At 40.9% G+C, this 18,417-nt stretch overlaps 1 protein-coding gene across 1 annotated transcript in view; it reads right to left on the minus strand.

Annotated features, from left to right (window-relative positions):
• MCF2L2 (MCF.2 cell line derived transforming sequence-like 2) overlaps window positions 1-18,417 on the minus strand; it is a 164,847-nt gene that overhangs the window by 108,120 nt on the left and 38,310 nt on the right. The window contains exons 4-12 of the mRNA XM_009321723.1: window positions 17,170-17,260; window positions 15,808-15,927; window positions 9,600-9,716; window positions 6,257-6,406; window positions 5,096-5,220; window positions 3,409-3,523; window positions 2,636-2,755; window positions 1,104-1,295; window positions 90-281 (exon numbers count right to left, since the gene is read on the minus strand). Coding sequence (XP_009319998.1) covers window positions 90-281; window positions 1,104-1,295; window positions 2,636-2,755; window positions 3,409-3,523; window positions 5,096-5,220; window positions 6,257-6,406; window positions 9,600-9,716; window positions 15,808-15,927; window positions 17,170-17,260 — 1,222 coding nt within the window. The remainder of the gene's footprint in view (window positions 1-89; window positions 282-1,103; window positions 1,296-2,635; window positions 2,756-3,408; window positions 3,524-5,095; window positions 5,221-6,256; window positions 6,407-9,599; window positions 9,717-15,807; window positions 15,928-17,169; window positions 17,261-18,417) is intronic.

The following is an 18,417-nucleotide window of genomic DNA, read 5'->3' on the forward strand; positions in this document are numbered from 1 at the left end:
CAAATATATAGCCCAGTACACTCTCATGTACAAGGCAATTGGTAATTTTGAAATTCTAAGTGAGTGCATGCACATCTGAGGGGTTTTACCTTTATTTCGGGGGTGAGGATCATGTCAAACTGATTGTAGAACTCCTTTGGGTTAGAGAGCTGGTGTTCCTTAGCTGTTACCAGGAACTTCTCAATTTCAACGAGTGCAGTTTCAGCTCCCTCTTGTGACTGGCACTTGTCCACAGCTTGGGAAGCTAAGAGGTAGATTCCAGCTTCACACCATTGGCTTGCCTTTAAAGAAAAATGGGGCAAGAAGGACTCCATCGTCACTGACAGTCCAGCTTGTGAAGTGTCGCTTCTACTCCATGAAATACAGATTTGCCCTAACATGTCACTAAAGGAAATGAATGTTACTTCGTAGCACCCAACAGTTCCTGCCCACAAGTCACCCCACCTAGCTATGTACAACACTAGCAAGTTCAGTTCAGCTCTCACGGGCTGGATGGTCCAGTCACATGTAAAATAATAATATTTTGAGCAAAGAGGAGAAGTGTTACTGTGGTTGCTGGAAATCGAATCTGTCAGCTGTACTACCTCATTTCGGTGTTCAGTCACACAATTAACCAAAACCCGAAACAAATATTTGAACCATATCAAAACTCCCCAAAACTTCTTAGGCCTATAAAACTCAGTTAAAAATACTCCAAAGCAGGTTTTTACCATAAAATTTTGGTAATTCCTATTTCAGATGAGGCTGGAATAGCATGCAGACATTCTCAAAGCATTTAGCTTGCTATTCTAGCTAGATCAGAGAAAGTGAAAACAACTGAACAAGCAGTGAACTGTTAATTTTTAAGCACTGGGATACATTTGGTTTTCATTTCGAATTTAGGCATAGCTCAATTTTTTCTTAGTTTTATTTCCTACTTCTCATCATTTTAAGACCATAATTATGGGAAGCCACTGCTCCAATTTTTATAGTAACAGTTTCTGAATGAAATTGAGAAAAAAGGAATAAATCCTTTTTCTCTTCATCCAAATTACCTGAGCTTATAAAAACATTCATTTTCAGTAGAACCTTACCAGGGCTGTTATCTGATAAGGTTCACTCACCTTATCTAACTGCTTATGCAGCTCAAGAGACTTTCCCAAAATATCATACTTTTTCTTGGTCTCATTGGTAAAGTCATCACAAATACGCCTGAGTTCAACACACTTTGGTCTAATGGAGTCAACTGCATAATGGTTGTTTTGGATGAGCTGTTCTCCATGGAGAGCTAAAGACTGGGCCTTCTCCAAAGGTTCCTGTGAAATTAATGAGAAAAAATCCAAAGTTAGATCTTAAAATGACATGCATAATAAAGACAATCCATCTCTGCAATCTCTGCTGTAGCCTGGAGGTAAAGGTTTGGGATATTAATCTAGCTGATATGTCTTACTTTATATTTACATTGAAGACCAAATTCATTGTCAGTGAGCATATTGAAACACAAGAGGTTCCACCTGAACATAAGGAAACACTTTTTACTGGGAGGGTGACCAAGCACTGGAACAGGTTGCCCAGAGAAGTTTTGGGGTCTCCATCCTTGAAGATAATAAAAAGCCATCTGGACAACCTGCCCTCCTGGGCAACCTGCTCTAGGTGGCCCTGCTTGAGCAGGGGCGTTGAACAAGATGACCTCCAGAGGTTCCTTCCATCCTTAATCATTCTGTGATAACTGTGATTCTGTGAGTGTATGCCGCCTTCTTTCTCACATACTGGGGACATTCATTGTACAAGTTTTTTTCCCTGCAAAGCTCCCAATAATCAAAAAACCTGTATTTTTTTTTCCACTCAGTAATTGCCAGGTTTATAATGCTTTAGTTTATTTTTGATCCCAAGATATATTTTGGAAAACTCTTCAAATCCTACTGACTGAGTACAATTCATAAGGTTAGTCACAATAGGATGAAATTAGAGGTGGCTAATGGGAATAGAGCACACATCAATACATTATGTGATGTGGACAATGGAAGGAAAATGCATGTTACTATAACTTTTATTCCTTTAGGCTTCTGCAGAAGAGCTGTGCAAAGATGACAAAATTTCTCAATCTTAATCCTATTCCTAAAAAAGATGATCATCGGTGTTTTCATTTGTGCATTCTCCATCAGTGTTTTCATTTGTGCATTCTCCTCTGATTCAACTTACTTGTTTGTTCGATGCTTTCTAATAATACTAAATGTGATGTATATCACAGCTGACCAGCTGATGGAATTACCAAGTCCAAATGTCTGGAAAAGAAAGGTGCTTATTGGAAGGCATGGGCGTTCCTCAGACTGCTATGAGTCTGAATAGAATGGTCTTAGAAGTTACCTGGCTAAGGTAACCTGTTAAGTATTCTGAGCTTTTCAGATTCCAAAGATGGACCTAACAGGTATTTCCTGGTTTGAAATACCGATTTTTTAACTGGATTCTAGCTTTCCAAGTAACAAGCTGGAACTACTGGGTCTGAACAGCCCTGGCTCCTGGAAATTAGGATCTGAGTTTTGTAATTTAAAATAATGACTCATGAGAAGAGGGTAAGCGTGATGTAAGGACAGTGACAGAGGAGTGTCTAGAAGATCATGTCTATAGCAGCTAGAATACTATATTCAGTGCAAACCTGTCCTTTCTCTTCCAGTTGTTTCTGTTCCCTTAGGAGGTGCTCCACTCGAGTCACACTGTCTCCAATGTCAGCAAAACCTGCTTGTGCTTCCATGAGATTATCCAATGCCAGTTTTACCTAAAAAACAACAGCAAGATAAAACAAAAAACCCAACAAAAAACCCCAGCCAAAACCCCGTCACAACATACTCACAAAATTATAACAAACCTATGGCTTCTAAACATTCACCTACCTCTTTTAGAAGAGTCTGCGTCTCAAGTTTAGTCTTTCAGCTCATTCCAAAATGGAAAAGCCAATGAATAAAGCAAAAATCAACTATTCTTCAAAGGGTTGCCCTGCTTCTCACTATTTATTTAGGTGCACACAGTTTTGAAGACCTGTAACTCCAGAGTCTATATTACTCCAGAATCTGTATTATTCCAGCCTCTGGGCTGACAGTTGGGCTTTCAATTGACTCTGGTCGGATTGGCAACTTACCACCACAGAAGTGATATTTGGTAACATCACACATAAATGCAAAATGATTTATCAAGAAGCTGGTGTTTCACATTTTGGCCTAACAGGTTGGCACCTTCTTCACTGTGCCTTATTGAAATGTTGTAAGATATCTGATAGCCGTCAAGAATTTAATTTTTGAATATCCATTTCCTATTTCATAATGAAGGGCTCCTCCCCCAACCTCCTTTTTGGATTGCCAGTATACTCTAAGTACGGGTAAAATTTGGCCTTATTTACCAGAGAAGGCTAGACAGAATGAACAAATGAAATACCTCTCTGAAATCATGTTCAAAGTGTCGAAGCTGCAGGCATTGTTCTAGTTTTAGGTGATGCTTGGTCCAAAATTGATCAAAAGCCTTTTCTGTTTCATCCAACTGAGCCAACAACCTGTTAAGAAATTAGAATGAAAAGAACTTACTTAATTCCTATAGTTCATTTCTTTTAAGTTACACCAGTTGATGGCAGAAAGCAGAGTAGGAAGATGGTGGGGAGCCTACACCCATGTAAGAAGGCTCTGTGTCAACCTTCCCTTAAGCGAAAGAGAATGAAATTTGCAGTGGGACAGGCAGGAGTGTGACGGATGAGTGACAACTACATGGATCCACTGTGGCAGTCCCAGTCCTGCCTCCTGACCTGCAACAGGAACGCGGCGCTGTTCCATGCACTGGCAGCCAAAGGCAGCTGTCTCTCCCTAGCTTCCACCCAATTCTTCAAAGATAATTCACCCCAGGCTAATGCAGATTGAATATGATGCAATTATTATTTTAAGGAATGTTTAAAGCAGAACTCTACAACTTGTTCATTTTCTTCACCCATCAAAAATAGGCAAGGATTGAATAATTTTCCTCAGTCCATTAAATACAATAGATTAGAAGCTCATAATGCCTCCCATGGATGTTGTTTCACTTTGTGTAAATGATGAAAGATTTATTTGCAAAGAAATTAGTATCAAGGTGACATACATCTTGAGTAAAATGTCTGAAACCACACTAGTGAGTCATCCTCACAGTCTCTCAATGATTTATTAACTATACTACAAAGTAGAACAGTTTAAACAGAAAAAAAGTGAAAAGAAACTCTTCTCTGAATCCTGTATTTCCATAGATGGGCACTCTTTGGGCAGGCAGGGGACCAGGCTTGATCTCCTACAAGCTCAGTGAGTGCTAGAATCATCAAGTTATTGGGGCAAACACCAATAGCTCCTTCCTATTCCTCTCAAAAACAAAGTTCTATTTTCAATCTATCCCTGAAAAACTTGATTTTAGTCAAAGAGTTGTTGAATTCAAGATGAATTCACAAATTGCTTTGGGATGACTGTTTAAAGGATTTTAAAGTATTCAGTGAAAAATATCAGCTCAGCTTTACTTTTGGCAGCTTTGTTCCCAGTGAATGCAGACACGCTGAAATACTAGCATGACATTTCTCTTTCCACTGCATCACATGGCACAGCAGAAACTTCTACACGGTGACTAAAAGCTTTATGGTAATAGCTAGCATTGTAGGAAGGAATAGGGGTTTCTCTCTCTCTCACTGCAGCTGCGAAGGGATATGTTTCAGAGCATCATCTTCATCTGTTCCTTCCCCAGTGTTTCCACAGACATGCACAAGCACATACCCTCTCATCTCACATGGATTCAGATGCCACTTTCTAACGAGGCATAAAAGTTTGGAGGATTCATATGTTATGGGGAAAGTAAGTCCCACATTAAATCTTCAGCCAGGTAGTTAGCAGTCCAACCAAAAATTACCAAGAAATTCAGGATTTGTTTGAACTTGCCTTGACAGTTTTATCAAGTAATTTCCTCAAAGCTATCCCCTTCTCCGAGTTACCTGTCCAATAAATCCTGAAAAACTGAACCAGTGGGAATTTATAACCTGCGTATTTAAATCATTTAAATTACACTTGCATTTCTTATGAATAAATTAGCAACTTGCACAAAGCAATCTAGTTTCACTGACCTTTCTACCGTTGCCACATTTTCTAGTTCATCTGGACTGAGTTTGCTGTTGGCGCTTCGGGTGACTGGCTCCCTAATGCATGTCAGTAGGGTGGCCCCCTGCTTCACAGCTAGTTTCAGCTCATCCTGAGGGAAAAAACCAAGCCAAACAAATTGTATGTACTTATTCTAACAACGTTCACATTTCTTAGATGGACAACATCGTAATGCTAAAGGAGGATTCTTTCGTAGGTATTAAATACTTGGAACAAATTATAAATGCTTACCAAAGATGTTACGTCTTTCTAGAAATGCAAAGACTACATCTATTCACTTTGAATAGTAGATATATTTCTGAGAAAAGGAATAGTATATAACTTCTGAGCAGATTGCATTTCTGACCAGGCAACTTGCAGAATACATTATTCTACCACAAATTGAATGTGTGCCGCAGATCGTTCAGTGAGCTGAGAGACTGTACTGAGACATTGCAATTCTTAATGGAATTTCCTTAAACAACATTGTGACATGCTGAGCCACGGTACATCAGCTATCAAGGAGTCATCCACAGAAGAATGTGTCTTCCCAGCATGAGATGAGCAATGAAAAGGACAATGAGGCTCAAACATTAACCTGTCAGCTGAGGAGTGCCCACATCACTGCACACTTCTTGCATAAAACTTGTTCTTGTGCTAATATAGCTTAGGTAGTATTTTTTTCTCTTGTGTTTAACCTAAGGTGTTTGTTGACAGCAGTATTGTTTTCTTCTGAGCCTTACTCTGCAAAGCTAAACTTCCCCCAACTATTTTTTAAAAAACAAAATGACAGTCATCATCTAGTTAGATCATTCTGTCTATTCCTGGATTATCCTCACGGATGTTCTCTACATCTGGTCCAGTGTGAGTTCATCCTTTCTGATGAACTCTTCAACAGGAGCCCACGCTATTCCAGATGTGATCCCATCACACCCTCTCAACACAGCAGAAGTGACATTTCCCTGTTCTATCATTTCTGAAGCTGTAAAAAGTCTTTTTTCATAGTTGAATCAAATCGGCCTCCTGAACCCAGGCTTCTCTCCTCTTCAGTAGTTTCCAGACAATGGACTCCCAAACGATGGCAGAAAAATTTGTTAAATCAAAAATCATCTATTATGCTGATGGACCTGTCATGAGACAACATTCACCTTCAGCTTGCTATGGTGGTCAGTGTGTGCGGAGAGGAGCTCCTCTGTGCACTGCACATCGTTGGGAAGTTCAGTCTCTGCTAGGTCTGTTCCAAAGGTCTGTAGCATCTGTGCTGTTGTTTTTACTGTCATTGCAAAGTTTTCAATAGCCTGGAAAAGCAAGAGCATAAAGTCACAGACTGGTTATTTACCCTTAGCCCTTTAACAATGCTTAGTCCTTCAGACACACTGTGCTGCAAGTATTACATGCCTGTAAAGCTGGCCGTGTTGCCCTTTTTTGGGTGGATATGCTAAAAGTTACAAATTAAATCCTGTGACACAAATGATCCTTTCACAGGCCTATAAGTATTATCATCTCCACAAACCAGCTGGGGAACTCCCAGAGCTTCACAGACATCATGAAACCACAGAGGACATCAGCTTCAAAGCCAGGACTGGAACTTCAGATCCTCAGCCCATGCTTGCTGGGAAATTCTGCTGTGTTTAAAATTCTAATTAAGGCCTTATTTAAGTTGAGGAGACTCTGAAAGTATATAAGGCAAAGCCTTTTTACATTTATATTTATACAGCTATTGTTCACTGAACTGCAATCTGTCTTCCCCCGACTTCTGAAAACGTGCATCTCTATCCTGCCTATCTGTACTAGATGCATTCCAGTCACTCCCTCCCATCTGTTCATATTAGTACACAAATACAAGAACAACTTACTGCAAATACAGTCAAAATGCATAAATTCATTGCTGTTTCTTTATCACTTGGGTACACCAACACAAAAATTGTCAGAAATCTGTGGTTTTACTGAAGAAAGGGGAAGTGAGGAAGGGTTAAAAAGAATGCTGCCTTTTCAGAGCAGGATATATTGTTCCGACTTGTGACATGTGATTAAAACCTTTGTATCTAGTAGCAAGTAACCGCATGGGATGTTTTTTCATGATCATTCCTTTAGGGACTCATGATCATTCTTTAGCCCCAATTTCTTTAGGGACTGTATTGTCCTGTATAGCTCTTTGTTCTTTACACTTTTTGATATAAACCATCCAATCGTTTGAGCCAGTCAACAGCACTAGGGATGCTCTTACACCCAGTCAAACACTATATAGTTGTTGCAAGTTGCATTCCCTTCTCCAGCAATGATGGGAATTCCTCATTTGCAACCATGATAGTTAAAATTATGCTGTGTGCTCAGTGAAAAACAAACTGGAGGTAGATCATCATTCAAAAGGTGCAGAGAGAAATTACATTCCACATATGTGATCTGAAACGTGCTCCAGATGAGGCAATGCTAGCAGGGTTCATTGCCTTCTTCCCTTTTTTCCCATAAATTCATGCCTACTTTCAACACAAGCAGTACAGACCCACATATGCTCTGGCTTAGTGCTTAGCAGCTGTAGCCTGCTGTTCTCAGCGCTGAAACCACTGGATTAAAGTTGGCTGAAATGTCACTGCAACACAGATAGAGCCATCCATGCCAAAGGCTGTTTACTAAAAGCCAAAAATGTGCTCTGTGGGCAAGAAAGCTCATAGACTCCTAGCCATTCAAGATAAGATAAGAAAGCAGAAACAAAGAACAATGCAGTGAGATTGCTGTGTCACTACCACTTAGCAACAGTTTAAAGCTGTTTCAGAAAAAAAAGCACTGGCAGGACAAGATATGAGAACACTAAAAGAAGCAGCAAAGGGGATGAAGACAGTAGCTCAGCAAGACTGAAAGTCCGGCTGTTTCAAGGTGCCATGGAAGCTAACACTTCCCTGATGACAACTTATCCAGCAGAGATTCCTTGGCTGACTGCACCATGAGCTTATCAGTGTTTCACCTAATAGCATGCTTGCCCCCACACTCTCTTGTGTGTATGAGCAATAAATTGTTTCCTATACCTAAGTTATGTCTGTGGGGTTTTTGTCAAGTATCTGTGCTTGGTAAAAGTTTTTCAAACAAATTTAACCAAAAGATCTGAGGATTACAGAGCCACGCTCACCTCAAATCTTGGCTCACTTTTATTTGCATATTTTACCGAACTCTATATTCATGCTTTATGTGAAATCTTGTCATTAAGAAACAATACAACCTTTCTTATGCCTCTTTTTACTTCCCTTCCTCATTTTTCAAGCCTTTAGCTGTTTGAAAGCTCATACAGATGATTCCTTCAGACTCACCCCTCCTGCAAGGACAGTTTTGTATTTTTGATACTTTCAACATGTAAACCTATTCACCTATCTCAATCCTAACCTCACTGTAGTCAACACAGCTATAAATGTAGCAAACCAGTGTTAGAGGAAATTCAGATTCTGTGTTTGCATATTTAGAAGCCTAAAATATTTGGAGGTTCTCAAGGAGAGCAAAATTTAATTTTATATGGACAGTAAAGCACAGAAAATCATAGTGGGAAAGTGACAAAAGTGATTTGACTTAACAAAACTACCTCAGAAAAGCTCTTTTTCCGAGCGTTAGACCTAACTTGCAGGTCAGCAACAGGCTCAAACCCAAGGCTGCTCAGAACACTGCAAAACATCGGGGCTACTTAGATGTGAGCTCTAACATACCAGTCTTGCAAGTAGACCCACAAAGACAGATGCAAACGTTGCATACAGTCTCCAGGAAATAAATTAATTTTCCAGGATCAGGACCCAGCTTTGCCTGTTTTTGCTTATATAGGATGAGACAATATTTTGGCTGCTGATGTGCCAGTGTTTGGGATCTGGTTTTTGCAGACGGTCACCTTTTCTAGGCACCATAATGAATTGTTTACATTCAACCAAAAAAGGGAACAAACAAACCTGTAACAAGTTTCCTCAAAGGCAACAGAATAAGTCTTTCTGCCTTCCTACAATTATTAACTCTTCTTTGGTTACTTAAAGTAAGACCCATCTGGAGTGCATGTTTACATAGCACAGAAATGGAAACAAAGGTAAATAAAATCTAGTGTCTTGAGTATTTTTCTTCTCTTAAAAACATGGACATAATTAATCATTAAAGATTCTTGACCTTTGATTCAGTAAAGTGCTAAAGCATATGTTCAACTTCAACCATGAGCTAAAGGCCTATGAATCTCATCAATTATTCAAAAGCTAAGAATGTGCCAAAGGGCCTTGCTGAGTAAGAATACTATGACACTGTCAGGCCCTAGTCCAGGTCAACAGCGAGAGACAGATTACCACTTCTATTACAAACTTTTGGGGAATTTGCCTTTCTCTATTTGAGTCATGGATTTCCTCTTTCCATGAATCCCTAGCAGAATCTGTAGGCTGAAATGCAGCTGAAGAGTTACTACTTCACAGCTGCTCTACATTCGTCATCTGGACAATTCTGGGTGTAGACATGTGTAAGAACACCACCAATACTCACAGTTCGGTGATGTATCCACTGACTGTGGCCATACTCCAGGGTTCCTCCCAGTTCCCGGGTCAGCTGACTTTTGTCAATATAGCCATGCAGATCAGAGACAGAATTTAACATGATGATCTGAAATGAATCCAAACACAATGGACTGAGAGAAATAACGAGCTCTTTCAATCATTGTTCCTAGGATCTGGGTTTGCCTTAAACATATATGACCAAACTGCAGTTCCACCATAGGCAGTAAGTTCTCATTATGTATTTGTTCATGCAGTGGCCACAGTTTATTTCCACTAGATTCTGCCTTCTCAACGTGTACATGGCCATTCTTGAACTAACTGTAATTTGACATCATCTTGCTCCTTGCTAGGCTGAGGGTGCAATAATTTTGCACATGCATCAAGAGCAAAAGTATGGTATTTACAATGTTCACGCAAACTTCCATCAAATAAAGTCTATATTTTCTAGATAACTGTTATTTACAGATAAATGGAGGAGTAGGCAGGTTAAACAGCTTCCTCAACACCAACAACTTGATCCAGGGAAGTGCTGAAATGAGACCACTGAGAATAGATTTTCCTTCCAGTTGCATAATTTTTATGGCACTGTATGTCCACTGAGTTCACTGGCATTATTCCGTTTTAAACCATGATGAAAGAGAGAGACAAACTTAAATCCATTTTCTTACTTTAAAGAGTCTCCTTACCACTAGAACTGCTTAATGAAAGCAAAAGATTTGCATTCAGCTTCAGGTAAGCAGTATTACCTTTTGGCTACCACTGTAAATCTGGCAACAAAAGTGGTTACACAAATAACATAAATGTATTCAATTATGCCTTGTTGTTCTAACAGCTAGAAAATAACTATGATTTCAGCAACAGAAAAACAAGATGTTGAGCATAAATGACTAGAAATTTTAAGCCTTAGACTTTAATATATGTCAAATGTATTACTTCACTCTGCTGTTTAAATAAAGGATAACTGGCTACGCCCGTTCACAGTCTCCAAAGGAGCATGGTAAGTACACTTGCAAACACTGTGGACAATGAGATGAGCACAGATGTATGGAGGCAAGAGGATGTATATTCTAGGCTGATAGTGCTCTAAGAAAAGCCTTGAGAACAAACCTGAACACGTTTTTAGCCGATCTTTGTTACAGAATCATTCTAGAATAATTCAGGTTGGCAGTAACCTCAGGTCTCTAGTCCAACTTCTTCCTCAAAGCTGGGTCAGCTGTGAGATCAAACCAGGTCGCTCAGAGCTTTATCCACTTGGGTCTTAAAAACCTCCAAGGATTGAGACCGTACAACCTCTTTAGGCAGTCTGGTCTGACTATTGATAATCTGCCTGATTATCTCCGTGGTGAAAAAGTTCTTCCTTATATCAAGTCAGAAGTACTCTTGTTTCACTTTATGTCAGTTATCTCTTGTCCTACAAAGCATGCACAACATGGCTGAATGCTCTCAGTAACCTGCTTGGAGGGACTGGAAAGCTGCTGTTATGTCATATTAAACCTCCCAAGCCTTCCCTTTGCCAGGCTAGACAAGCCCAGTTCCCTCAGCATCTCCTTATAGAGCACATGCTCCAAGCCCTGACCTTCTTGATGGCTCTCTGTTGAGCTCACTCCAGATTAGTATTTTTCTTGTATTGGGGGAACCAAACCTGGACAGGGTATTCTCAGTGAGATCTAATGAGAGCCAAGTAAAGGGGGATAATTGCTTGTCTCAATCTGCTGGCTATGCTCCTGTTAATACTGTAGCTGTTAATGCAGGATGCTGATAGCTTCCTTTGCTGCCAGTGCACACTTCTGGCTCACGTACAGCTTGCTGTCTACCAAGTTCCCAGGTCCTTTTCAGCAGAGTTGCTCTCCAGACAGTCAGGCTGCAACCTGTATTGTTGTCAACAATACAACACTGTTGTGCTGTTGGGAGGGAAAAACATGGGTTCTTCCTTCTTGAGGAAGGAAGTCCTTCCAAGAAGGAAGGCCTTCCCAGCTGCAGGACTTTGCATTTGTCCGTTTTGTATTTCATAATATGCTGGTCAGCCCATTCCTTGAGCTTATGTTCCAGTGGCCCTGTCTTTGAGTGTACCAACTGCTCCTCCCAATTTAGGGTTGTCTGCAAACTTGATGACAGTGCACCCCGTTGACTCTTCCAGGTCATTGATAAAGTTGTTGAACAGGGCAGGTCCCAGCAGATATCACTAAACCACTCGTTGCCCACCTCCAGGTAGAGTATGACCCATTAACCATTACTCTCTGAGCCAAATTATGCAACTAGTTTTTAAATCCATCTAGTTGTCGACCCATCCAGACTTTAACATCCTAACTTGGATACAAGAATATTGTGGGAGACGCATCTAGTTCCATGGACATGTATGGGTTGAATATTCTCAAGTAGTCCCTGACTCAATTCTTTTTCACTTTGAGCAGTTCATCTTCTTGAATCCTACTTCTAAACACAGAGGCCAGGAAACCTTGTTGGTGAAGAAACTGAGGCAAAGAAAGCACAAGGTACCTCAGCCAAAGCTAAAGGGAAAATTGTTCCCTGAATGTGTTACCAAACGCTGTTTTGTTAGGATCAAAGCCAGAAAACTCAAAAACTAGGTCATCTTGGAGTAGCCTCAGACTGGAACGTGAAGTCTGTGCACTACTTCTGAATTGCAAATCACCTTTGAGAAAGTAAGCCTTAACTGCTTTGTAGCTCTTCGCCATCAGAGATGTCACTAATAAGTTGGACATCTTTTGATACTCCAAACTTCACTGAAACTACAGAGGAACACTGTCAGAGGAGTACTTTTCTTTTAGGAAGATGTTAGTTTTAACCTTATATACTCAGCATGAGCCACAAAGCAAACCTATTAATATTGCCAGCTATGGTGCTACCCAATAGGGCACGAGTCTTTGCCTTGCAGGCATCTCTGCAGGAGAAAGCCTAGGAGCAATCTAACATCCATCTAAGAAACCAATCTTACAGTGCATTAGCATCTCCCATACTTCTTCCCAGACTGCAGACAGCCACATTCAGTAAGCTGGAGAATACAAGAGAGTAGCAGTTTAGAAGAGGAGGGCCTGCATAAGCAGGTCAGCACGGAACACAGAGCTGCGGTGGGGTTGCTTCATGATGGGTTAGGTCATCTGAAAGAAGTCACAGTCTACAAAGGACAAAGAAGTGCCTGCTATGGACAGATTATTCAGCCTTTTGTGTATACTATGAAGATGCTTTAATTCCCTTCCCATGATGGGAGGTTCCTTAGGTAAATCTCTGGGTGTTCCTTTTGAATTCGCACATTTCATCTCAGATGAATATTCAATATTGAAAATATCTCCAATATTTCTGTACCTTGCTCCTGGGTAATGATATTTAATCAAATAACTATCCCAATAGAGATTTACCTCAGGAGGTTTTATTAACCACATTTGTATGTCAATAAGTGTGCTTGTTTTGGCTGGGGTATAGTTAATTTTCCTTATAGTAGCTAGTATGAGGCTATGTTTTAGATTTGTGCTGAAAACACTGTTGATAACACAGGGAGGTTTTAGTTACTGCTGAGCAGTGCTGACACAGGGTCAAGGTCTCTTCTGCTTCTCACACCACCCCACCAGCCAGTAGGCTGGGGGTGCACGAGAAGCTGGGAGGGGACACAGCCAGGACAGCTGACCCCAACTGACCAAAGGGATATTCCACACCATATGATGTCATGCTCAGCGTATCAGGCCGGGGGAAGAAGAAGGGAGGGGGGGACATTCAGAGTGATGGCGTTTGTCTTCCCAAGTAACCATTATGGAGCCCTGCTTTCCTGGAGGCGGCTGAACACCTGCCTGCCCATGGGAAGTAGTGCATGAATTCCTTGTTTTGCTTTGCTTGCATGCGTGGCTTTTGCTTTACCTACTAAACTGTCTTTATCTCAACCCACGAGTTTTCTCACTTTTACTGTTCTGACTCTCTCCCCCATCCCATTGTGGGGGGAGTGAGCGAGTGGCTGTGTGGGGCTTAGTTGCCAGCTGGGGTTAAACCACAACAGTAAGTCAGATAAATCCTGCATTTCCTTATTGTGTCTGATTTATTATTTCAGCCTCTATTTCCTTCTTCTGTTTGATCTTCTGGCTTCTGCTCAATCCAGTGTTGATTTAACCCAGCAAATCTTTCAATGAACATATTTGCAGTCTGATAGCTCAGATAAATGGTTTAACAAACGTGTCCTTAACAAATGCACGCCATATTCCTGAAGCTCCTTTTGAATGCTCATGTTCTGGCCCTGACTCACTTATAGTTGTGATAGGAAATGCAACTCATCCATGGCCCATTTATGACATTAATGTCATAGTGCCAAATGCACAACGTGAACAAACAACCTGCAAACAATTTAAAGAATGATGTTGGTATTAAAGACGGGTACTGATATCTAATTCCTTGAGTAAGGGTATCTCCCACGGGACAAGAACTCTCTAGCCCTGTTCTCATGCTTGGCATGTAGGATGCTATTTTCAACGGGGACAAATAGATGTTGCTCTCAGTAACCCACCCGTTCTGAAATTGGGCTACACAGGGGCATGCCCAGATTATCTTTTTAGGATGGGCTGCAAACACAGCTGAAAGGCCCCTCCAGAGAGCATGGCAGATCCCAGAAACTTAGGACACCTTTAGCACAACCCTAAGCAACTTACAATAGCATCAGGTGTACGTGGACAGACTATATATAAATCTGACAGGCTGTCTGCAGATATCTGGGCAGGAGGCAAGCAGATCTAGCAGCAAGCATATCATGCTCTTAGTTTTTGTAAGACTGCTCTCTAAGAGCTCTGTGGACATACCCAAGATGGCTCAAAATTTGAATGTCCAAGAAGACCCCAAACTAAACTCGTATCTTGATTTTTCTGCCTGTAAGAAAGGTAAGTTACTATTTAATACTTAATGCAGTGCTCAACCCCTGCCTAGAATTAACCTCTCTTCCAACTTTGATAGTTTCAAGTTGGATTTGAAATGCAACGCTGGCATCAAATAAATTGCTAAAAGTATGGAACATGCTGAATTGCTAGAACATGCTAGTCCTTGATGAAGTTGTCTCTTCTTGGGCTGCAGTTGCTGGTACAACAGTTGCTATGGTAACAGATTGTGGCTTATTACATACAGGAACATCCATTTTTCAAGGTGAAATAAAATTAAAAGATTTTGTTTTGTAATCAAACATACATTTTTACATCAATTTTGCATTTTAATTACCAAAAAGCCACCCTTGCCAAACTACAGTCAATGTTACAATTTAATCGACAATAACCAAATGAATATTCATGGTTCCTTTTCTGTATGCATTGTAATAAATGGACTGCTGTCTCTTACTTCAGCAGAAGTATAAAGTGTCTTAAACACCTGAACTTCAAACTTAGGTATTGACAGAGCTAGAACTCATTGGAGAGCCATGGGTCTTTTGCAAAACAATATAAAACCACAAGCAAAATCCAAAACAATCATATGAAATCACTCCAGTAAAGTCATTGTGGAACACAGTATGAGTCTGTTCCAGGATGAAATACCATTAATAATCATCATTCAAGTTTATTTATAAAACACTTTGAAACCACATGCAAACACGCAGCTAGGAACAACTCCCAAAAGAGCTCTCAGAATAATCTAAAACTTAAACTCTTTCAGGATTGATAACTTGCTTCAAATCACATTCTCATCAACACACAGCATATGCCAAGTGCGTATAAAAAGAAGTAAAAACCAGACTTTGAATCTTGAGGGCATGGGGACCGTAAAAGGCATTAAGAATAGGCAGTGCTATGCAAGCACTTAACAGGGGCACTGCCAGATTGTCAGCAGTCCCATGGATAATACATAAAATAATGCAGAATTCAGCCCTAGCCTTTCACTGCTCTGTAGTCCTAAATAATTATGTTTGTCACTGGAGTGAGAAGATCTACCTCTGCCTACATCAGGAGAACAGCTCCACCGAGTTAAGTTGTCAATACTTAAAAACCAAGTCACATTTTATAGCTACACTGACTGAACATGTCCGTTAAATACTGTGAAGCATCCACTGGTAATTAACTCTTTGGCATTACTATTATATACACCATACAGATCCAGATCAAAGTCCCCAGCTGCCACTTGCAATCAAATTTCAGTTACTGGGTTATGAGAAATTGCTGACACCTAAGAACTGCAGACATGGGGATAAAGAAAACACATGGACAAAAAAAATGCATGCTTACCGGTACCTTCATTTTAAAGTCATCTCGATAGAGTTTAATGCCAATGTCAGCTATTGTCCTTTGGATAAAGCGGGAGGGTCGCAGGACAAACACCAGCTGCAGGTTTCCTGGAAATGCTCCCTGCAGAAATATAGAACTATTAGAAGGCACAACTCTGCCTTACAGGAAGGCCAAGGGAATTTTCAGCCAAGTGTTTCCTAAAGGGGGCAAAGCAGGTAGGACTTACAGAACCTTGCTCAGTCCAGCTGCTAATAAAATCAGCTGGTCCATTCAGCACGTGCCCATTGTCACAATCTCCAAAGCCAACAGAAAGACCAGCCCATGGATTTTGCTGCCCAGCCACACATTGCTTTCTGATACGGATTTAGCACAGAGCTCTAAAGTTTCTGCACTAGTCCCTTCCTCCCCCGGATCTGAACCACACCAAGCCCCCTTTGCACTACCACACCATAGATTTTCCCATTTTTTTAGGCTGCAGCCAGTAGAGGGCAAAACTGGCTACCTACAAAAACTGGCTACCCACGTTGGACTTGGTGAAAGAAGCTGGTGGCACAGATAAATTCCCCAGGCTGACCTAACTTCTCACTCTGGAAATGGTTTTTAATCTTTTTAACCTCACATATTTTTCCCCCCACACAGGCACTCAACACATTCATCAGACATGGCCCTGTCTGCAACACCCAGCCTACATCTCTCATGCACTCCTCTGAGCTCATCAGACATAAAAAAAGAACAATTTCTGGAAGAGAGCAGCTAAAAAGAACTGAGAATGAAAAGCAGTTCTGTCTAAATTCCTTGAAAGAACTTAAAGTCGCCTTGGTCATCCCTCCACCCTACACCTCTGTGTATAAGCACTTGCTCCTCACACAGCACACGTTCCAGGTAATAGATGTATAAAACCAGCTGCTTTTATTAGCACTGAAAATCAGTGCTTAGCTCTAACTTTTGCAGATGAGATATAATAAGCTATTAAGAGTTTCTGACAGAGATCACTTACTACCACGCAGTCCCTTGAGATCTGTTTCTTTCATAAGCAGGCCACGTCATCACTCCTCAGTGCAGAGAAGGGTACCTCTGTTATACTCTTCTAGGAACCAACTTCAAATTACCAGAATTTATATTGCAGTCAACCAAGCAAATAAGGAATTTGTCCTAATTCAGCAGTAAACAAGACTGTGTAATTTGTTACTGCAGCTTCCTCCTTCTCTTATTTAACACTCATGAGCTTCAGGGCAGGGGAGAATCTGCATCCACAGCCAGAAAATGGGAGCTAAAAATGAGCACATGAGACTGTATCCTGTGCTGAAGCTTCAGCAGATAATTTTAATTTCTAGAAGATAAATAACAAAAGCAAGCACTTACTGCTATCCGTGTCAGGGATGCCTTGACCGTGCTCCATTTGTCCCGTCGTCTGTCTATGATGATGATGAATCCGATGCTGGCAGCCTCCAGACTGCAAAACAGATGAAATAAGTATGCTGGGTTACATGGAGATAGTCCCGTTCCAAGGAGTGTACTGCAGCAAAACACAGCCTCCGTCAGATCACCCTCTAAGCCCGTTATGAAAATGCAACGTACAGTGGAAAGAATGAATATTTTGGCAGAAATTCACATGAAAATGAAAGCCGGCAAATTTTCTCTTTCCAGCGTAAGGCTAGCAGCTTACACAAAACATGAATATTTTATCTGCTAAATCTCAGCTGCTATGCTACTCTGCTGCCAAATCTAGGTGATATGAATAGTTCAGGATCATGAATTACACTGTGCTGTATTGAAGGCAAAAACCTCAGACCTTGTTTTCTCTGCAAAATAATTCAAGTTATTAGACACCCCACTTCAGTCTTCATTCTCCAAGTATGCTGACATCTGACAGGGGCAGTTCGCTCCAGGGAGTCAGTTATCTCCCTACTGTCACCACCTTGCCTGTATACACAATGCCCCAGGGATTCTGGTAGACATCTTTCTTGCCAACCACAAACTGGTTCTAGGGTTGCAAGTCATTCAAAAGTATCCTTTTAACATATTGACTAGAATAACAGTTACTGTTCCTTCCTCCTTTTCAAGGAGGATCTGTGAGGCACTGATTTGATGCTCCATCCCATCTACGTAGACCTCATAAATACCCCATCCTCTCTCTCTCTCAAAAATCCCACTTTGGTGTGCACGGCTTCGGTGGGACTGTGCTCTACTCTGCCTTCCAAGAGTGCTTAGAGTTGGAGAGAAGACCTTGGAAGCTAATAAGCACACACTGAGAAAAATCTCTAGAAACTTCATTATAGCAGGATAGCTCAGTCATCTCTGGACAAACCAGAGGCGGGCAGAAAGAGTATAAATGTTGTCATAATCAAAGGACATACTACAATCAAACATCTAATTACAGATTAAGATCAAGAGAAATTGTATAAAACATTTCCTTCATCCCTTTTCCATTGTTCACACAAGAAGCATCCCAGGAACACCATTTTCATGGGTCACTTTGCGCAAACTCATGTCAATAATCCACTGAAGAGCACCAACAATACCAACTCTGAGCTTCTGCTGCAGCTCTGCAGGATCAAGAACAGCAACCTGGAAGCCAGTGTTGTGCAAATCTGGGATGCCATGCAAGTG

The sequence above is a fragment of the Pygoscelis adeliae genome, unplaced genomic scaffold (genome assembly GCF_000699105.1).
Source record: "Pygoscelis adeliae isolate BGI_AS28 unplaced genomic scaffold, ASM69910v1 Scaffold223, whole genome shotgun sequence".
Lineage (NCBI taxonomy): Eukaryota > Metazoa > Chordata > Aves > Sphenisciformes > Spheniscidae > Pygoscelis > Pygoscelis adeliae.